At 45.0% G+C, this 23309-nt stretch overlaps 1 protein-coding gene across 2 annotated transcripts in view; it reads left to right on the top strand.

Moving 5' to 3' along the window:
• The first annotated feature begins 225 nt into the window (after positions 1 to 225).
• Positions 226 to 23309, top strand: part of ntn4 (netrin 4) — a 134525-nt gene continuing 111441 nt past the window's right edge. For both annotated transcript variants that reach the window (XM_068059681.1, XM_068059683.1), the window contains exons 1-2: positions 226 to 486; positions 1933 to 2462. In XM_068059681.1, the coding sequence (XP_067915782.1) occupies positions 423 to 486; positions 1933 to 2462 (594 nt within the window). In that variant the 5' untranslated portion in view covers positions 226 to 422. The remainder of the gene's footprint in view (positions 487 to 1932; positions 2463 to 23309) is intronic.

Below are 23309 nucleotides of genomic sequence, written 5' to 3' on the forward strand. Positions count from 1 at the left end.
ATATATATATAGAGAGAGAGAGAGAGAGAAAACTGCAACTAAAAGGGAGAAAGTTGGCAGATATTAGACTCTTAGAGGGAGTGTGTGAGAGAAGAGACAGACTAACAATTAGAGGGAGTGAAATATACAGAGAGGGAGGGGAATTGTATACAGGGCGAGGGAGGAGGAGGAGGGAGAGCCATATATAGAGAGACATAGAGCAGGGCGAGAGATATGTAGCGGGAGGAGGAGAGAGAGGGAGAGGGAAGCGCTCGCTCCCTGCCACCGCAGTGGTTCCATGCTGAGGACGGGAAGCCGACAGCCAGCACCGTGCAGGGGGATGTCGATTGCCAAGAGGTCCCGGGACGGAGCAGCCTGAGCCCCGGGCTCTGGGACATTCAGTCTGACTGCAGCGTGGCTCGGGTTTCTGCTGGAGACGGAAGATGAGCCGCTTGTGGGTGGCCGCCTATGTCCTGCTGTCCCTGGGCTGCGAGCCCCGGTCTGTCGGTAGGTACCGGGACATGGAATGGAGGAGGGTCCGGGGGGTGGTGGGGAGGCTGCTGTGGACCGGCCAGGCTGTAGATCGCGGTAGCGGGGAGTGTCCGCACTCACTGCCCCGAGTTTGTGCACAATTTATAGCCGGTGATGTGAGTCCACAAAGCGGGAACATTGGAGATTGTGGTGATGGATCTCAATACTTGGCTAGAGCTTTCAAACTGAGAACTCCTTCCCAGAGCGAAATATCAGAGAGCAGCTACTCGATTCAGCTTTACCATGGAGACCAGGAACTGACCAATCCCAGGGAGACAGTGACTGGACCAAGGCAACAAACTGACCAATCCCAGGGAGACAGTGACTGGACCAAGGCAACAAACTGACCAATCCCAGGGAGACAGTGACTGGACCAAGGCAACAAACTGACCAATCCCAGGGAGACAGTGACTGGACCAAGGCAACAAACTGACCAATCCCAGGGAGACAGTGACTGGACCAAGGCAACAAACTGACCAATCCCAGGGAGACAGTGACTGGACCAAGGAAACAAACTGACCAATCCCAGGGAGACAGTGACTGGACCAAGGCAACAAACTGACCAATCCCAGGGAGACAGTGACTGGACCAAGGAAACAAACTGACCAATCCCAGGGAGACAGTGACTGGACCAAGGCAACAAACTGACCAATCCCAGGGAGACAGTGACTGGACCAAGGAAACAAACTGACCAATCCCAGGGAGACAGTGATTGGACCAAGGAAACAAACTGACCAATCCCAGGGAGACAGTGACTGGACCCAGGAAACAAACTGACCAATCCCAGGGAGACAGTGACTGGACCAAGGCAACAAACTGACCAATCCCAGGGAGACAGTGATTGGACCAAGGAAACAAACTGACCAATCCCAGGGAGACAGTGACTGGACCAAGGCAACAAACTGACCAATCCCAGGGAGACAGTGATTGGACCAAGGAAACAAACTGACCAATCCCAGGGAGACAGTGACTGGACCAAGGAAACAAATTGACCAATCCCAGGGAGACAGTGATTGGACCAAGGAAACAAACTGACCAATCCAATCAGGGATAAAGGAGGCAGCATTGAGATTTGGAATAATTTGCGATTGGGGTGTGACACTTATGCATATTTTCACAACCATGGTTTGGATTGAAGTGTTTTACTTCACTGCACCAAAATCCATGCCTAAAGATTACTCCATTTGAAAATAGTTAAAAGCAATTTTATGTTAGAATAACATTTGTTAGAGTATTATATATAGATAACTTCTTTAAAAGTAGTTTTGCTCTCTCGTTATGTCAAACCTGAGTGAAAGTGGATTGAATACGTCAGGAACTTTTGATAGCTATTTCAGGACAGTGCCCTTTGGTAGCTTGTAGATTTTGTGGGGCATACTAGATGCTGGTCGTAATTTGGATTCCTGTTTGTGTCCTTTTCAGGATTGACAGATGTGCCCGGGGTGAGACGTCACTGTGAATTTGGAGCCTGTAACCCTCAGCTGGGCAACCTGGCAACAGGCAGAGAGCTACGAACCACCAGCACCTGTGGCATTAACTCCGCTGAGCTCTTCTGCTCTTATTCGGGGAGGGGGTGTGAGGAACCGCCTAAATGTGAGAAGTGTAGTGCGACTCATGGCCACCATCATTCCCACCCAGCCACTGCGATGATCGATTCCTCATTCCAGTACCCACACACCTGGTGGCAGTCGGCCCCAGGGAGGCACAGGGAGACCATCCAGCTGGATCTGGAGACCTACTTCTACTTCACCCACCTCATCATGATCTTTAAATCCCCTAGGCCCGCTGCCATGGTTCTGGAGCATTCTCAAGACTTTGGTTCCACCTGGAAACCCTACAAGTATTTTGCCACAAACTGTAGTGACACCTTTGGGCTGCCAGATGATCTGAACCAGACCGGGGCGATTTGCACTTCCAGATATTCCGATCCACTCCCTTGTACCCGAGGAGAGGTAATAATGTTACCCATATTTAGCAGAATGATACTGACTTAGACTGTAAACGGCCACTGGCCAAATTAGTGGCCCCTGACTCTTTGGTGGGACGTCCATTGGTTCCCTATTTAATATAGAAATAACTTGCATTTATATATCACCTTTCACATCCTCACGACATCCCAAAATGCTTCACGGTCAATGAAGTACTTCCGAAACATAGCAAGTGTTGTAATGTAAGGAAGTGTGGCACCTTATTTAGATAATGCAAGATCCCACAAACTGTAATGAGATAAATGACCACTTAAGTAGTTTTTTGATGGTGTTTGTTGAGGGATTAAAAACTGGCCAGAACTCCCCTGCTCTTCGAATAGTGCTGTGGAATCATTTACATCCACCCAAAAGGGCAGATGGGACCCCAGTTTAATGTCTCATCCGAAAGATGGCGCCTCCAACAGTGCAGCAGTTCCTCAGGACTCCACTGAGATTATGTGCTCAAGTTTGGAGTGAGACTTGAACCCCCGACCTACAAGTCTGAACCTAAATAATATCAGCTAAATATTCAAGTATTTCTGTGGTTCAGCCGGTAGCAAACTTCCCTCTGAATCACAAGGTTCTAGGTTCAAGTCCCACTCCAGGATTTGAGCATAAAAATCAATGGAGTGCTGCATTGTTGGAGGTGCTGTGTTTTGGAAGAAACTTTAAACTGAGGCCCCGGCTGCCCTCTTAGGGGGACATAAAAGATCCCATGGCATTATTTTGAAGAAGAGCAGGGGAGTTCTCCCTGGTGACTTGGCCAATATTTATCCCTCAATGAACAGCACAAAAAACCGATTATCTGGTCATTATCACATTGCTATTTGTGGGAGCTTGCTGTGCACAAAGTGGCTGACACATTTCCTGTATTAAACAGTGACCACACTTCAAAAATCCTTCATTGGCTGTAAAGTGCCTTGAGATGTCTGGCAGTCATAAAAAGTGTTATATCAATGCAAATCTTTCTTGTTTCCAACCAACGTGCAAAGTGCACCTGTTACAGTATATAAGTAGGTTCTCACTTAAATATTTGTACTTAAAAATACAAACAAAGAACAACAAAGAACAGTACAGCACAGGAACAGGCCATTCGTCCCTCCGAGGCTGCGCCGATCTTGATGCCTGTCTAAAATAAAACCTTCTGCACTTCCGGGGTCCGTATCCCTCTATTCCCATCCTATTCATGTATTTGTCAAGATGCCTCTTAAACGTCGCTATCGTACCTGCTTCCACCACCTCCCCCGGCAGCAAGTTCCTGGCACTCACCACCCTCTGTGTAAAGAACTTGCCTCCCACATCCCCTCTAAACTTTGCCCCTCGCACCTTAAACCTATGTCCCCGAGTAACTGACTCTTCCATCCTGGGAAAAAGCTTCTGACTATCCACTCTGTCCATGCCGCTCATAACTTTGTAAACCTCTATCATGTCGCCCCTCCACCTCCGTCGTTCCAGTGAAAACAATCCGAGTTTATCCAACCTCTCCTCATAGCTAATACCCTCCAGACTAGGCAACATCCTGGTAAACCTCTTCTGTACCCTCTCCAAAGCCTCCACGTCCTTCTGGTAGTGTGGCGACCAGAATTGCACGCAATATTCCAAGTGAGGCCTAACTAAGGTTCTGTACAGCTGCAGCATGACTTGTCAATTTTTATACTCAATCCCCCAACTGATGAAGGCAAGCATGCCGTATGTCTTCTTGACTACCTTATCTACCTGCGTTGCCACTTTCAGTGATCTGTGGATCTGTACGCCCAGATCTCTCTGCCTGTCAATACTCCTAAGGGTTCTGCCATTTACTGTATACTTCCCACCTGTATTAGACCTTCCAAAATGCATTATCTCACATTTGTCCGGATTAAACTCCATCTGCCATTTCTCCGGCCAAGTCTCCAACCGATCTATATCCTGCTGTATTCTCTGACACATCTTTGTCACTCCCTCAAAAAACTTGATCAAGTTAGTGACACACGACCTTCCCTTCACAAAACCATGCTGCCTCTCGCTAATAAGTCCATTTGTTTCCAAATGGAAGTAAATCCTGTCCCGAAGAATCCTCTCCAATAATTTCCAACCACTGACATAAGGCTCACCGGCCTGTAATTTCCTGGATTATCCTGGCTACCCTTCATAAACAAAGGAAAAACATTGGCTATTCTCCAGTCCTCTGGGACCTCACCTGGAGCCAATGAGGATACAAAGATTTCTGTCAAGGCCCCAGCAATTTCCTCCCTTGCCTCCCTCGGTATTCTGGGGTAGACCCATCAGGCCCTGGGGACTTATCTACCTTAATGTTTTTCAAGATGCCCAACACCTCCTCCTTTTTGATATCGACATGACCCAGTCTATCTACACTCCCTTCCCTAGACTCATCATCCACCAAGTCCTTCTCTTTGGTGAATACTGATGCAAAGTACACATTTAGTACCTTGCCCATTTCCTCTGGCTCCACGCATAGATTCCCTCCTCTGTCCTTGAGTGGGCCAACCCTTTCCCTGGCTACTCTCTTGCTCTTTATATATGTATAAAAAGCCTTGGGATTCTCCTTAATCCTGTTTGCCAATAACTTTTCTTGACCCCTTTTAGCCCTCCTGACTCCTTGCTTAAGTTCCTTCCTACTTTCTTTATATTCCTCAAGGGCTTCGTCTGTTCCCAGCCTTCTAGCCCATTGACACTTATAACTTCATTTTCCATATATACCAAGCAACATTATGTTAGGGCTGGCACATTTGTCAGCTGTGAGTTCATTTGACTAAATGTATGTGACTGGAGGTCATGCTAGGGGAAGACGGCAGACATCACTTAGGTTTAATTACAGATTGATAAAATCTTTGGGCCACTTTCACAATGTTTCTCACACTTCACAGCAGGATTGATGACCTTTTCATTGCTTCTCCCATCTCTGTGCCAATGTGCGTGCTGGAGAAATGTGAGAAATATTATTTAAGGCTGGCCAGTATATTTGATCGAATTAACGCTCCCTGAATTGAGCGGGAGGTGGACACCCAGTGGCTCATCATTTTAATTAGTGGGTAATTAAAGGAAAGTCAAAACATTAAGAAAAGTTTCTTTTTAACAGGGGAATATATACCCTTCAAGTCTTCAAGTTTCTTTGTAACAAACTTGATACTGATGGCCACTTCTGGTAGAGGATCCTGAACCACAATAACTAAACCAGAATGTGACCACAATCTTGCAAAGGATATTGAACATATTTGCCATATCTTGATCCTCTGCAATTGTCTCCCCAGTCTGACAACTGAGGGATGAAATTGTCCCTGTAGCAAAACTACATTCCCTGTAATAGAGAATCCACCCATTAACTTTAATAGATGGAAAATCATGAATTTTACCCCTAAATACTAGAGCATTTTGGTGGTCGTGATCAGTTAGATTTAACATAGTTATGGAAAAGGACAAAATAAGCCAGGAGTAAAAGTTCTCAGTTGGGGAAAGGCCAATTTTAAGCTGAGATATGATTTAGCAAAAGTGGACGGGAAACAGCTAGAAACACATAATAGAAGAATTGTAGAATGGTTCCTGTACAGAAGGAAGCTTCCCGACCTGTTGAGTCAGTGCTAGCTCTCTACAAGAACAACTTAGCTAGTCACACGTCCCCACCCTTTCCCTGTAGCCCGACAAATTCTCTCCCTTCAAGTGCTTATCCAATTTCCTTTCGAAAGCCGTGATTGAATCTGCCTCCATCACCCTTTCAAGCAGTGCATTCCAGATCGTAACTATCTACTGCATAGCTTCCTTGCTTTTGTACTCTATAGGCTGAAGACTGGCCCCTGGGTGGCAGACTGAGAGGTGGGGCTGGTAAAATAGATGCTCCTTGACACAGTCTCAAGCAGGCGAGAAGCTGATCTGCAAACTTAAAAGCCCTATTAAGGGCTGTTTTACGGAGTAGCCAGCATTTTGCCAAATACAGCGCGTCCCTCCTCCCCTGCCACCTGGGTGGGGGGGGCGGTCGTCAGCATAATGGAGGCAGCCTCCCTATGGCAGCCTGGGAGTGGGGTGGTGGGGGGCATCGGAGCTAGAGGCTGCATGGCCCAAAGAAGGAGCTGTGGGCAGGGAGAGAAGCCCCCATGGTCCCAACAATCTCCCCTACGACCCCTCGTCCCCTTGAACCTTTCATTTTTAGTTTACTTACCTGTTCGAGCTTCAGCTGAGGCTTCAGAGCTGCCAGTCTTTGATTGGACTGGCATCATGAGCCTGCCCTCTGTCCTTAATTGGGTCCTGAAGACCATGGTAAAATTCAGGCCTATGCCTCTATTTATAAAGCTCAAGATCCCATATGCCTTTTTAACCACTTTCTCAACCTGCCCTGCCGCCTTCAACAATTTGTGTACATATACTCCCAGGTCTCTCTGTTCCTGCACCCCCTTTAGTATTGTATCCTTTATTTTACATTGTATTTCTCATGCTTCCTATCAAAATGTGTCACTTTACACTCCTCTGCATTAAGTTTCATCTGCTATTTGAAGGTAAATCAATGTCAGAGCAGTGGGAGGCATTCAAGGAAGAGAAAGTGAGAATTCAGAACAAAAAAAATGGGTGGGTCTCCCAAATCTAGAAGCACTTGGATATCAAGCAGCACACAAGGTAGGATAAGGTGAAAAAAGGAAGCTTATGTCCAATCCCAAGAGCTCAATGCGACAGAAAGCCTAGAGGAGTATTGAAAGTGCAGGGGTGAAATTATAAAGGAAATTAGGAAAGCAAAAGAGGGCATGAAAAGATATTAGCATGTAAAATCAAGAAAATCCCAAAAATGTTTTATAAATAGATAAAGAACAAAAGGGTAACTTTTTTTTAAATTCATTCATGGGCTGTGAAGTTTGTTGATAAGGCCAGCTTTTATTGCCCATCCCTAATTGCCCTTGAGAAGGTGGTGGTGAGCTGCCTTCTTGAACCGCTGCAGTCCATTTGGTGTAGGTACACCCACAGTGCTGTTAGGAAAGGAGTGTCAGATTTTTAACCCAGCAACAGTGAAGGAACGGCGATATAGTTCCAAGTCAGGATGGTGTGTGACTTGGAGGGGAACTTGCAGGTGATGGTGTTCCCATGCACCTGCTGCCCTTGTCCTTCTAGGTGGTAGAGCTCGCGGGTTTGGAAGGTGCTGTCTAAGGAAACGTGGTAAGATTCTGCAGTGCATTTTGTAGATGGTACATACTGTTGCCACTGTGCGTCAGTGGTGAAGGGAGTAAATGTTTAAGGTGGTGGATGGGTGCCGATCAAGCACGCTGCTTTGTCCTGGATGGTGTCGGGCTTCTTGAGTGTTGTTGGAGCTGCACCCATCCAGGCAAGTCCACCCATCCACCCATCACATTTCCAACTTGAGCCTTGTAGATGGTGGACAGGCTTTGAGGAGTTAGGAGGTGAGTTACTCACCACAGAACTCCTAGTCTCTGACCTGCTCTTGTAGCCGCAGTATTTATATGGCTATTCCAGTTCAGTTTCTGGTTAATAGTAGCCCTAGGAGGTTGATAGTGGGGGATTCAGCGATGGTAATGCTGTTGAATGTCAAGGGGAGATGGTTAGAGTCTCTTTTGTTGGAGATGGTCATTGTCTGGTACTTCAGTGAACATCGCCACTTCTGATCTTATGATGGAGGGAAGGTCATTGATGAAGCAACTGAGGATGGTTGGGCTTCGGACACTACCCTGAGGAACTCCTGTAGTGATCTCCTAGGGTGAGATTTTTGGCCTCCAACACCCATAACCATCTTCCTTTGTGCCAAGTATGACTCCAACCAGTGGAGAGTTTTCCCAATTCCCATTGATTCCAGTTTTGCTAGGTCTCCTTGATGCCACACTCGGTCAAATGCTGTCTTGATGTCAAGGACAGTCATCTTTACCTCGGCTCTTTTGTCCATATTTGATTGAATAATAACTAAGGAAAGAGTAGGGCCTATCAGAGACCAAAAAGGTAAGCTGTGTATAGAGGTGGAAGACGTGAGCATGGTTCTTAATGAATACTTTGCATCTGTCTTCACAAACAAGGGGGGCAGTGCGGACATTGTAGTTAAGAAGAGGAGTGTGAAAAATTGGATGGGCTAAACAGAGAGGAAATATTAAGAGGTTTAGCATCCTTTAAAATAGATAAATCCCCAAGCCCAGATGAAATGTATCCCAGACTGTTAAGAGAAGCAAGGTGTTTTGATCAGGTGAGGAGGGGTCACAGTCGCCCTCTTGGCCTTCCTCTTATTTGACCACAACAGAGTTTATTCCTTTTTAAACAGTGGATGTGCTTACCACTTCAGTGAGTGTTTTACCTTTTACCTTTGTTGTGATCGATAAAGAACCAATTGGACAGGTTTTCTTGAGTTTAAGAAAGAGATGAGTTTGTTATATTTAACCCTCTATAACCAATCTAAAAAAAAAATTACACTACATATTCACGTACATGCTCAGATGAAAATCACACACACACAAATAGATCACAGAGTGAGGATGGGTAGATTTGAGGTTGGATTAAAGTCCGGAACAAATAAAAATTAATACACAGTCTGTGGGGTTGGTTGATTCTGTTGTCTTCTGGCTGAAGTTGTGTTCCTAAATTCTTTGGCTGGTAAATGTGCAGTTTGTCACTGGCCCACCTGGTTCAGGCTTTTCTTGTAGGCCGAATTATAAGTGGCTTCCTTCCCCTGGCGTTTTTGTTTTGGATCCAGCAACTAGGCTTCACACGAGGTCTTCTGGGGAGACAGAGAAGAGAGTGCACCTGGCTTCTGCACAGAATGAGTCACTGGCTTGTGTGCTTTGTCTATGGGAAAACTCCCAGTTTTCAGAGAGATGGACAGACGGTCATATGACTGTCTTAGTGTCTTGTCTGGAACCTTCTAATGAGATTCAAGTTTAGGAGTTTCAGTCCCTTAGGCCTCAGGATGTTAATGTTTACACCTGGAAGGGTTGGCCCTTTCAAGGTTAATGTGCCACGATGGCTTTGAATATCCTGCTAATGATCGCAGTCTCCTGTGGTTCACTCAATAGAGCAAGCCATTGTCTTGGTTACAGGCTCATTAGACATGTGTCTCCTCTTGAGGCCTTGGAATGCATAAAGTGTTCAGATACAAATTGCAATTGCCATCTTGGCTGCCAGCTTTGTTTAAAAAGTTAACTGTAGAATTCCAGCTCTTTTTCCTTAAAAGTTTTATGTAGGTTTCCAATCGATTAATTAAAAAATCCCCCTTTGGCACAGCAAATTTTTGTGACCAAGGAAAGAAATAGCAAAAGCTCTGACCATAATTTTCCAATCTTCTCTGGCTATCCATGTAGTGCCAGAGGACTGGAAGATGACTAACATTGGACCATTATTTAAAAAGGGAGAAAGGGATAGACTGAGTAATTACTGGCCGGTCAGCATAACCTCAGTACCATGCACCTACTGTCCTTGTCCTTCTAGGTGGTAAAGGTCGCAGGTTTGGAAGGTGCTGTCGAAGGAGGCTTGGCGAGTTGTTGCAGTACATCTTGTAGATGGTACACACTGCTGCCACTGTGCGTCGGTGGTGAAGGGAGTGAATGTTTCAGGCAGTGGATGAGGTGCCAGTCAAGTGGGATGCTTTGTCCTGGATGGTGTCGAGCTTTTTGAGTGTTATTAGAGCGGCACCCATCCAGGCAAGCGGAGAGTATTCCATCACACTCCGGACTTGTGTCTTGTGGACAGGTTTTGGGGAGTCAGGATATGAGTCATTCACCACAGACTACACGGTCTCTGACTTGCTTCTGTAGCCACAGTATTCGTGTAGCTGGTCCAGTTAAATTTCTGATCTATGATGACCCTCAAAATGCTGATGGTGGAGGTTTCAATGATGATAATGTCGTTGAATGTCAAGGGTAGGTGGCTAGATTCTCTCCTGTTGGAGATGGTCATTGCCTGACACTTGTGTGGCGCGAATATTACTTGCCACATCAACCCAAGCCTAGATATTGTCCAGGTATTGCTGCATGTGAGCATGGGCTGCTTCAGTATCTGAGGAGTTGCGAATGGTACTGAACACTGTGCAATCATCAGCGAACATCCCTACTTCTGACCTTATGATGGAGGGAACATCATTGATGAAGCAGCTGAAAATGGTTGGGTCTAGGACACACCCTGTGGAACTCCTGCAGTGATGTCCTGGGGCTGAGATGATTGACCTCCAACAACCACAACCATCATCAATGGCCTATCAAAACAGCCACACCTATTATGGTAGAGCATTCCATTCATATGAGCCCAGCATGAGATATCTGCTGATAATACTGAGCTACTGGTCTCAGACCAGAAGCTGGTTATGGGTTTGGGCCTGTTTGCACTGGCTGGAACTGCAACCTATGGAATCAGGAGGGAGCTCTGCAGATGTGTGATTACACATAATCACAGAGCTCCTCTTCCAGTAGTCCATAGTAGAGGTAGAGAGAGCACAGGTGACAGTAACTACACCATCAGAACATTTAAATGAACTCCAGGTAAAGTGTCCTGCAGACCTGAGGGCACTTTGTACCCCTGGTTTGTCATGGCTCTGCAGTTACTGACCATGCCATTTCAGTCCCAAGCAGTGTGAGATTACCTCCTTTTCCAGGAGGTCACTCTGCTTCTTCCTGGAGTTCTGTTGGCTCTGGACCTGGCTCTCGAGTTATACTGCAGTATGTCAGCTTGAAGCAGAAACCACTTTGGAACAAAGTCCCCGTGAATCAAATCACACCAGAATCAACTTTGGTCTTCAGCTCATTGAATTCAAGGATCTTCCATTCATCCTTTATTTTTATGGCCCTTAGTTATAAAATTACATGGAATGTACAGCAGAGAAACAGGCCATTCGGTCCAACTGGTCCATGCCAGTGTTTATGCTCCACACATGCGTTTTCCCACTGTCAGCACATCCTTCTATTCATTTCCCCTTCGTGTGTTTATCTAGCTTCTGCTTAAATGTATCTACGGTGCTTCTGGTAGTGAGCTCTATATTCTCACCACTCTCTGGGTAAAGAAGTTTCTCTTGAATTCCTTCTTCAATTTATAAATGACTATCTTCTATTTCTGGCCCCTAATTTGGACTCCACTACAGTGAAAACATCATCTCCACTTCTACGCTATTAAATCCTTACATATCAGGTCACCCCTCAGCTTTCTCTTTTCGAGAGGAAAGAGCCCCAGTGTTTATGACTGAAAAATGACCTTTATCAATTGAGATGCAGAGTTTGTATGTGTCCTTGAATTGTTCAGCTTGTTGCTCAAATCATTAGAAGAAGCTGAAAGTTGGAGCAAAAATAACACAATCAACTCCCCAACAAAGGGATTTGTGTTATGAAGTGAAATTCTTGGAGCTCTGAGCTGTTGCAACCTATCTTTGAACACATTGAATAATGATGAGGTACCCGAGAGTTAATGACTGCATCTGGGAGAGTGCAAACTTACTCCCCACTTAAACAGTTTCTCTGAGTTCACCAGAGACTTAACAATGGAGGCAAAATCTATGATTTAGTTCTCTTAAATTCCCACTGGTAACAGTTGAGTAAAGAATAATATACATGACTAAGAAAGTAGCATTGTGAGTCAAATATAACCACATTTAACATACAAATATACAAACATACGAATTAGGAGAAGGAGGAGGCCACTCAGCCCCTCGAGCCTGCTCTGCCATTCAATAAGTTCATAACTGATCAAATTGTAACCTTGACTCCACGTTCCCGCCTATCCCCGATAATCATTCACCCCCCTGCTTTATCAAGAATCCAACGACCTCTGCTTTAAAAGTATTTAAAGACTCTGCTTCCACTGCCTTTTGAGGAAGAGAGTTCCATAGACATTCAACCCTCAGAGAAAAACTTTCTCCTCATCTCTGTCTTAAATGGGCGACCCCATATTTTTAAATAGTGACTCCTAGTTCTAGATTCTCCCACAAGGGGAAACATCCTTTTCACATCCACCCTGTCAAGACCCCTCAGAATCTTATATGTTTCAATCAAATTGCCTCTTACTCTTCTAAACTCCAGCGGATACGAGCCTAGCCTGTCCAATCTTTCCTCATAAGACAACCCACCCATTCCAGCTATTAGTCCAGTAAACCTTCTCTGAACTGCTTCCAACGCATTTACCTCCTTCCTTAAATAAGGAGACCAATACTATACACAGTACTCCAGGTGTGGTCTCACCAATGCCCTGTATAGCTGAAACATAATCTCCCTACTTTTGTAATCAATTCCCTTCGCAATAAATGATAACATTCTATTAGCTTTCCTAATTGGATTGGAAAACGTTACTGAAAGGGACGACGGTGGAAAGGCAATGGCAAACATTCAAAGAGCGCATGGATGAACTGCAACAATTGTTTATTCCTGTCTGGCGCAAAAGTAAAACGGGAAAGATAGCCCAACCATGGCTTACAAGGGAAATTAGAGATAGCATTAGATCCAAGGAAGAGGCATACAAATTAGCCAGAAAAAACAACAGACCTAGGATTGGGAGCAGTTTAGAATTCAGCAAAGGAGGACCAAGGGATTGATTAAGAAGGGGAAAATAGAGTATGAGAGCAAGCTTGCGGGGAACATAAAAACTGACTGTAAAAGTTTCTATAGGTATATGAAGAGAAAAAGATTAGTGAAGACAAATGTAGGTCCCTTACAGTCAGAAACAGGGGAAATTATTATGGGGAACAAAGAAATGGCTGACCAATTAAATGCATACTTTGGTTCTGTCTTCACAAAGGAGGACACAAATATCATATCAGAAATGTTGGGGAACACAGGGTTTAGTGAGAGAGAAGAACGGAAAGAAATCAGTATTACTAGAGAAATGATGTTGGGGAAATTGATGGGATTGAAGGCTGATAAATCCCCAGGGCCTGATGGTCTGCATCCCAGAGTACTTAAAGAAGTGACCCTAGAAATAATGGATGCATTGGTGGTCATCTTCCAAGATTCTATAGGCTCTGGAACTGTTCCTACAGATTGGAGGGTAGCTAATGTAACCACACTATTTAAAAAGGGAGGTAGAGAGAAAGCAGGGAATTATAGACCAGTCAGCCTGACGTCGGTAGTGGGGAAAATTCTAAAGTCCATTATCAAAGATTTTATAGCAGAGCACTTGGAGAACAGTGGTAGAATCGGGCAGAGTCAGCAAGGATTTATGAAACGGAAATCATGCTTGACAAATCTACTAGAATTCTTCGAGGATGTAACTAGTAGAGTTGATGAGGGGGAGCCAGTGGATGTGGTTTATTTGGACTTTCAAAAGGCTTTCGACAAAGTCCCACAAGAGATTAGCGTGTAAAATTAAAGCGCATGGGATTGGGGGTAGTGTATTGCGATGGATAGAAAATTGGTTGGCATACAGGAAACAAAGAGTAAGAATAAATGGGTCTTTTTCCGAAAGGCAGGCAGTGACTAGTGGGGTAACGCAAGGATTGGTGCTAGGACCCCAGCTATTCGCAATATATATTAATGATTTATATGAGTGAACTAAATGTAATATCTCCAAATTTGCAGATGACACAAAGCTGTGTGGGAGGGTGAGTTGTGAGGAGGATGCAGAGAGGCTTCAGGGTGATTTGGACAAGTTGAGTGAGTGGGCTAATGATTGGCAGATGCAGTATAATGTGGATAAATGTGAGGTTATCCACTTTGGTAGCAAAAACAGGAAGGCAGATTATTATCTGAACGGCTATAAACTGAGAGAGGGGAATATGCAACGAGACCTGGGTGTTCTCATACACCAGTCGCTGAAGGTAAGCATGCAAGTCCAAAAGGCGGTAAAAACGGCAAATGGTATGTTGGCCTTCATAGCGAGAGGATTCGAGTACAGGAGCAGGAATGTCTTGCTGCAATTATACTGGGCCTTGGTGAGGCCACACCTGGAATATTGTGTGCAGTTTTGGTCTCCTTATCTGAGGAAGGATGTTCTTGCTATAGAGGGAGTGCAGCGAAGGTTTACCAGACTGATTCCTGGGATGGCGGGACTGACGTTTGAGGAGAGACTGAGTCGGTTAGGATTATATTCGCTGGAGTTCAGAAGACTGAGGGGGGATCTCATCGAAACCTATAAAATTGTAACAGGACTTGACACGGTAGACGCAGGAAGGATGTTCCCGATGGTGGGGGAGTCCAGAACCAGGGGTCATAGTCTAAGGGTAGGGGTTAAACCATTCAGGACTGAGATGAGGAGAAATTTCTTCACCCAGAGATTGGTGAATCTGTGGAATTCACTACTGCAGAAAGCAGTTGAGGCCAAAACATTGTATGTTTTCAAGAAGGAGTTAGATATAGCTGTTGGGTTTAAAGGGATCAAAGGATATGGGGGGAAAGTGGGAACAGGTTACTGAGTTGGATGATCAGCCATGATCATAATGAATGGTGGAGTAGGCTCGTTGGGGAGAATGGCCCACTCCTGCTCCTATTTTCTATGTTTCTAATTACTTGCTGTACCTGCATACTAATCTTTTGTGATTCATGCACCAGGACACCCAGATTCCTCTGCATCTCTGAGCTCTGCAATCTCTTGCCACTTAGATAATATGCTTTTTTATTTTTCCAGCCAAAATGAACAATTTCACATTTTCCCACATTATACCCCGTCTGCCAGATCTTTGCCCACTCACTTAACCTATCTGTATCCCTTTTTAGCCTCCTTATGCCCTCTTCACAACTTACTTTCTTACCTATCTTTGTGTTGTCAGCAAATTTAACAACCATACCTTCAGTCCCTTCATCCAAGTCATTTGTATAAATTGTAAAATGTTGAGGCCCCAGCACTGATCCCGGTGGCACAACACTCGTTACATCATATCAACCAGAAAATGACCCATTTATGCCTACTCTCTGTTTCCTGTTAGCTAACCAATCTTCTATCCATGCCAACATGTTACCCCCTACACCATGAGCTTTTATTTTCTGCAATAACATTTTTGATGTGGCACCTTTTCATATGCCTTCTGGAAATCTAAGTATAGTACATCCACCAGTTCCCCTTTATCCACAGCACATGTTACTTCTTCAAAGAAAATTTAAAAAAAATAAAAAATAAAATTAAAAATAAAAATACAACATAAAAAAGAACTCCAATAAATTGGTTCAACATGATTTCCCTTTCACAAAACCACGTTGACTCGGCCTGATTACCTTGAATTTTTCTTAGTGCCCTGCTATAACATCTTTAATAATAGCTTCTAACATTTTCCCTATGATAGATGTTAAGCTAACTGGCCTGTAATTTCCTGCTTTCTGTCTCCCTCCTTTATTTGAATAAAGGAGTTACATTGGCTATTTTCCAATCGAATGGAACCTTCCCCGAATCTCGGGAATTTTCCAAAATTCCCTAAAAATATTAGAACATTCCACACGTGGTTGTCTACTCATCTCTTTCCCTCCTTCCGAAGACCTTTAGGCCTCTATCACATTACGCCACGCATGCTGCAACCTCCCACAGGCTGGTCCTTAACTGGGGTGGACAGGAGAGGAATGGAACGGGACCCAGAAACATGGTACCCATCTCCACCAGCTTTTATTCATTTAGAGATATAGCACTGAAACAGGCCCTTCGGCCCACCGAGTCTGTTCCGACCAAGAACCACCCATTTATACTAACTCTACAGTAATCCCATATTCCCTACCACCTACCTATACTAGGGGCAATTTACAATGGCCAATTTACCTATCAACCTGCAAGTCTTTGGCTGTGGGAGGAAACCAGAGCACCCAGTGGAAACCCACGCGGTCACAGGGAGAACTTGCAAACTCCGCACAGGCAGTACCCAGAATTGAACCCGGGTCCCTGGAGCTGTGAGGCTGCGGTGCTAAGCACTGCACCACTAGTGGCATCCTGGGAATGGGCTGTCACCAGTGGTCCCAGTAGGGCAATCCAGATTGAGGTGACAGGATGGGGTGGTGGGGCAGAGGGAGCAGCAGTAATCCATATCTCCCCAACATTTCTACCTGTCCAGCCACAATTCCACCCTGAATATCCAGCATATCATGTCAGTTGTTACTTTTTTCTCTAAGGTTGGCAATAAACCCAGACTGATATGTGAATAAAGGGTTTCTACTGATCTTGCATCAAACATATGGCAGCGGAAGAGAGAGAATAAAGGATTTGATCAGGTAGATAGAGAAAAACTATTTCCTCTGGTGGGGGTGGGAGTCCAGAACAATTAGCATAATCTTAAAATTAGAGCTAGGCCGTTCATAGAGTCATAGAGTTATACAGCAGAGAAACAGGCCCTTCGGCCCATTGTGTGTGTGCCAGCCATCAAGCTCCTAACTATTCTAATTCCATTTTCCAGCACTTGGCCCATAGCCTTGTATGCTATGGTGTTTCAAGTGCTCATCTGAATACTTCTTAGATGTTGTGAGGGTTCCTGCCTCTATCACCCCTTCAGGCAGTGTGTTCAGATTCCAACCACCCTCTTGGTGAAATTTTTTTTACTCAAATCCCCTCTAAACCTCCTGCCTCTTAACTTAAATCTATGCCCCCTGGTTATTGACACCTCCGCTAAGGGAAAAAGCTTCTTCCTATCAATGCCCCTCATAATTTTGTATACCTCAATCAGGTCCCCCCTCAGCCTTCTCTGCTCTAAGGAAAACAACCCTAGCCTTTTCAGTCTCTCTTCATAGCTGAAATGCTCCAACCCAGGCAACATCCTGGTGAATCTCCTCTGCACCCTCTCCAGTGCAATCATATCCTTCCTATAGTGTGGTGCCCAGAACTGTACACAGTACTCCAGCTGTGGCCTAACTAGCATTTTATACAACTCCATCATAACCTCCCTGCTCTTGTATTCTGTGCCTTGGCTAATAAAAGCAAGTATCCCATATGCCTTCTTAGCCACCTTATCTACCTGTGCTGCTGCCTTCAGTGATCTATGGACAAGTACACCAAGGTCCCTCTGTACTTCCTAGGGTCCTACCATCCATTGTGTTAGTTCTCCCAAAATGCATCACCTCCCACTTCTATTTATTTATTTTTAGAGATACAGCACTTTGGCCCACCGAGTCTGTGCTGACCAACAACCACCCATTTATGCTAATCCTACATTAATCCCATATTCCCTACCACATCCCCACCATTCCCCTACCACCTACCTACACTAGGGGCAATTTACAATGGCCAATTTACCGATCAACCTGAAAGTCTTTGGCTGTGGGAGGAAACCGGAGCACCCGCGGAAACCCACGCAGTCACAGGGAGAACTTGCAAACTCCACACAGGCAGTACCCAGAACTGAACCCGGGTCACTGGAGCTGTGTGGCTGCAGTGCTAAGCACTGCACCACTGTTTTCTCAGGATTAAATTCCATTTGCCACTGCTCCGCCCACCTTACCAGCCCATCTATATCGTCCTATAATCCAAGGCTTTCCTCCTCACTATTTATTTACCACACCACCAATTTTCGTGTCATCTGCAAACTTACTTATCATACCTCCTATATTCACGTCTAAATCATTAATGTACACTACAAACAGCAAGGGTCCCAGCACCGATCCCTGTGGTACACCACTGGTCACAGGCTTCCACTCGCAAAAACAACCCTCGACCATTACCCTCTGCCTCCTGCCACCAAGCCAATTTTGGATCCAATTTGCCAAATTGCCCTGGGTCCCATGGGCTCTGACTTTCTTAACCGACTTATCAAAAGGGATGACATCAGGATGCACTTCTTCACACAAGGAGTAGTGGAAATCTAGAACTCCCTCCCCAAAAAGCTGTTCAGACTGGGGGTCAGTTGAAAATAACAAAACTGATTGATAGACTTTTGTTAGGCAAGGATATAAAAGGTTACAGAACTAAGGCAGGTAAATGGAATTAAGATACAGTTGTACTACGATGTAACTGGATTGTAGAACAGGTTTGAGGAGGCTGAATCACCTCCTTCTCATTCTATGTTCCTAAGAACCCCTTAAGGAAACTTCAAAAAAGAAGCCTACCAGCAAGGAAGGCAGGTTCATTGAGGTAGGTTCTGATACATGAGTTCGAGAAAACTATGAATGTGGTCCCAATTCTGTAATTGGAGGGGGGAAGATTTATGAATGGGGAGGAATATCATAAAATTATAGAATAGTGCACTATGGAAGGCCATTCAGTGCATCAGGTCTGTGCTCACTCTTTCAAAGAGCAATCCAGTTACTCCCACTCCTCGGTCTTTCCCCATATTCCAGCAATTTTTTTCTTCTCTTATTTATCCCATTTTCTTTTGAAAGCTATTATTGAATCTGCCTCCACCACACTCTCAGGCAGTGCATTCCAGATCCTAACCACTCACTGCGTTAAAAAAAAATTTTCTTCACGTCACCTCGGGTTCTTTTGCCAATCACCTAAAATTATTGGCCTCTGGTTATTGAGTCTTCACCCATTGGAAACAGTTTCACTTTATTTCAACAACCTAAATCCTTTCTGATTTTAAACACCTCTATCAGATCTCCTCTTAGCTTTCTCTGCTATTAGGAGAACATCCCAGCTTTTCCAATCTATCCACATAACTGTAATCCCTCATCCCTGGAACCATTCTAGTAAATCTCTTCTGCATTCTTTCCAAAGCATTCACATCCTTCCTAAAGTGTGGTGCCCAGAAATGGACACAATACTGCAGCTGGGTCTGAACTGGTATTTTATATAGGTTTAGCATAACTTCCTGGCCTTTTTATTCTATGCCTCTATTTATAAAGTCCAGGATTCCATTTGCTTTATTAACTGCTTTGTTAACTTGTCCTGACATCTTCAAAGATCTGTACATAAACAACCCCAGGTCTCTGTTCTTACATTCCCTTTAACATTGTACCATATAGCTGTGAATGGGAAGCAGAAGTATCTGTGAATGGGGGGTAGAAGAGTATTGTGAATGGGGGAATATTTGTGAATGGGTGGGAGGGTATCTGTGGATGTGATACCAATAAAATAAAGTAGTGGTGTATTACTGTACTTGGATTAGAAAGTTTCAGCCTTTGAATACAACATGTGCGATGGTTCCAGTGAAGAGTCCCTACACATGCTAATCCTGTAATGTTAGGCTGTTCCGTGCAATAATTCTGTCATCGTAAAAACAAATCAATCTTCAGCTTTTCGTAAGTCGCACGGAAGATTCTGAAGCTGGGTGAAATTATCAGTCATTAGTTTGCACGCATCCCTGAGATGCACCACACGTGGTAATTCCACTTGAAAGATCAACTGCAAATTTGCACACACTTCAAAGCATGAAACTGCTTCAGGGCGTGGGTCATTGAGGTACTGAAGAATTTGAAAAGAATTCTGAAACATGTTACCTCACGCACTGTACACAGGGGTGATTACACTCTATATATTTGCACTGTTTCTGACAAAATTGAAAAATACTTGGCATTTCTCACACTCAATGACGCACTGCCTTGTTGCTGTGGAGACGGGGCTTCATAATAAGCTGCTCAGTTGTAAATTGATTCCTCTCGGGATGGCTGACAGGTGCAGGGTACCCGAGTCGTCTGCTAGAGAAAAGGATCCTGTGATTTTCCCCCACCCGGCCAAGCCACCCTCCCAGTCCAGGCCCATTACCTGGTGGGGCCTTGAGGCTGAAAGAAAGGTAGGACCCCGGAGTACAGTGGTGGGCCTGAGAGGTCTCAGGGCCCTATAGCTATATAACACAGAGGTACTCTCTCCTCCTCACCCTCCAGTTCGCGCACACTCTCCTTCCCCCCTTTCACCGATTCCTGCTTTCCCCCCCCCATTCCACTGTTGCCCCCACCATCATGAGTAGTGGTGGGTTATCTGACTGGATGAGGCATCACACCTGAGCCCAAACCTGGCTATCCAGCAGCCACATTTTCCAACAGGAATTCCTGGTTGGCGATCAGCCACGTGACTCAACCTGATTCTCCTCTGCTTGGTCCAGGGATACTGAGGCAAATGAATAGAAACACAGGAACAGGAGTAGGTCATTTGGCTTCTGGAGCTTATTTCGTCACTCAGTTAGATCATGACCGATCTGCATCTGAACTCCATTTACCTACCTTAGCTCCATGTCCCTTGATACCCTTACCTAACCCTAACCAAAATCATTCTTGAAAGCTACAGGGTGACGCCCAGCCTCAACAGCTTTTTGAGGGGGACAGTTCCAGATTTCCACTACCCTTTGTGTGAAGAAGTGCTTCCTGACATCACCCCATCAGCCTAGCTTTAATTTTAAGATTATGGAACCTTGTTCTGGACTCCCCCGCCCCCCACCCCCCCAAAGAGGAAATAGTTTCTCTCTGTCTAGTCTAGAATATAAATCAAGTTTATGCACCTTGACCTCATAATTTAACCCTTCTAGCCCCGGTATCATTGTGGTGAATCTACGCTGCACTCCCTCCAAGACCAATATCTCTATCCTGAGGTGCAGTGTCTAGAACTGAAGGCAGTTACTCCAGATGGGGTGTGACTAAGGTTCTGCACAGCAGTAATATCACAATAGTAATATCCCAGAGGAACCTCCGACGTGGTCTTTGTGTCCCAACAAATCCAAGAAACGATGTCAAGAACAGCACCAGGAACATTTCATTCATCAAGCTGACCAAAGCATTTGACTCAGTAAATCGCAAGGCTCTGGATTTTGCTCCAAAGATTTGGATGTCCAATAAACTTCTTCACAATCCTGCAACTGTCTTGAGTGGGAGATCTGAAACAGATGTCTTCAAAATCCGGACCAGGGTCAAGTAAGGCTGTGTGATAGCCCCCATACTATTAACAATCTGCCTGCCAGTGGCTATTCACCTTGTGAAAGATCAGCTGCCCTCTGGTGTGAGTATTAAATACCACCTAAATGGAAAACTCGTTAACCTCAGTCACCTCTGTGCCAAACCTAACCTGACCACCAAAGACATACATGATCTACAGTTTGCGGATGACTGCAGTGTTGTTGCCCACTCTGCACCAGTTTTGCAAGCCACTCTCGATTTCTTCAACTCTGCATACAAAAGACTTGGCCTGTCCTTGAATGTTGCCGAAACAAAACTCATATCAACACACATGTGGGTCAGCCAAATATTCCACCTCCCATATATGTTGAAGGAGAGACTTTGGAATATGTTGAGCACTTCCCATACCTTGTAGCCATCTCTCTCAAAAGGCCATCATTGACGAGCAGATCCAACACTGGATCAACTGCAAGAGCTCCGCCTTCTGCAAACTGCAGCATGAGTGTTTGATAACAAAGACATCTGCAAGTCGAGGTATATAGAGCAGTTGTTGTCACCACGCTCCTGTACTGCTGTGCAACCTGGACTGTGCATCAGCGACACGTGAGTGCTGGAGAAATTCCATGAGCAATGCCTCCACTGCATCGTCCAGATTTAATGGGAGGACCATTGAACAAGCACCAGTATCCTTCTTGAAGCCAGCTCCACAAGCAGTGAAAACTCCTGCAAAACCAACTTTGATGGACTGGAAACTGTGTCCAGATGGCTGAAAACCGTCTCCCCAGCCAGATCCTATTTTCTCAACTCTCAAAAGGCCAGCGTTCCAGGGGAGGACAAGGAAAACACTTCAAAGGTTCTTTGAAGCACAGCAGCAATGACATTGATGACTTGGAGGAGCTTACTACCAATCGTTCAAAATGGCGACAGCTTGTCCATCAAGCTGCATCACGCTTCGAGTCCAAACGCCTTAATGATGAGGCAGGGTGGCGGCAGAGAAGGAAAGAAAAGGAAGCAAATCCTGCATTCTGGATCACACTACGTCGGGGGACATCCTGCCCCATGTGCCCAAAGATCTACGGGTCGGGAATCGGTCTGTTCAGTCACCTGAAGACCCATGGCAGAAACCTGTGACCTTGAGTAGACATCATCCTTGAATCGAGGGACAGCCAACAACAAATATCACAAAATATAGCAGCCGTTGAAATGCACTTATATAGCACCTTTTGCAACCTCAGGACATCCCAAAATCCTTTACAGCAAATTCAGTAGTTGTGAAGCGCAGTCATTATTGTGATGTAGGAAACGCAGCAGCCAATTTGCACACAGGACGTTTCCACCGACAGCAATGTGATAGTAACCAGATAATCTGTTTTAAGTGTTAATTGCAGGATAAACATTTGCCAGGCCACAAGAGAGAACCCCTCCCCCACAGCCCACACCCTCACCATCCCCAGCTCCTCTGCAAATAGTGTCAAGGGATATCTTACTCCCTTAATGCACTGGAGTGTCTGCCTGAAATATAGACTCAAATCTGGCGTGTCGGACTTGTACTGAGAGGAGGCAGTGCTGCCACTGAGCTATGGTTGATGTCTGTACATGTCCCTTTTGATGTTCAGCCGTTACACTTTGTTTGAAGAAACCTGCTCTCGGAGCAGCCTAACTAGTAAACAACTTTCACAAACTGCAACTCGGTAAACAGGAAATGTTTTAAGTCACAAGAATTTCATTCGTATCTGCAAATCTGTCAGCCAGGTTTTTCTTTTACTTCTTAAATTCACTGACTGGACTTTGGCATGAATATATATGGGATTGTAGACTCTTACAGCACAGGAAGAGGCCATTTGGCCCATCATGCCTGTGCTATCTGTTTGTAAAAGCTATCCTGTCAGTCCCTCTCCCCTGCTCTTTCCCAATAGCTCTGCAAATTTTTCTTTTCCAGCATTTATCCGAATCCTTTTTGAAAGTTACCATTGAATCTGTTTCCGCCGCCCTTTCCGGAAGTGCATTCCAGATCATAACTCATCTCCCGTTTGGTTTTTTAACAATTATCTTAAATCTATGTCCTCTGATTACTGGCCCTCCTGTCAGTTTCTCCTATATACACTGATCAAAACCCTTCATAATTTCAAGCACTTCTGTCAAATTCCCTCTTTAGCCGTTTCTGCTCCAAAGAGAACAATCCAGTCTCTCCACATAATTGAAGATGGTTGTCACTGGC

The sequence above is a fragment of the Heterodontus francisci genome, chromosome 27 (assembly GCF_036365525.1).
Source record: "Heterodontus francisci isolate sHetFra1 chromosome 27, sHetFra1.hap1, whole genome shotgun sequence".
NCBI lineage: Eukaryota > Metazoa > Chordata > Chondrichthyes > Heterodontiformes > Heterodontidae > Heterodontus > Heterodontus francisci.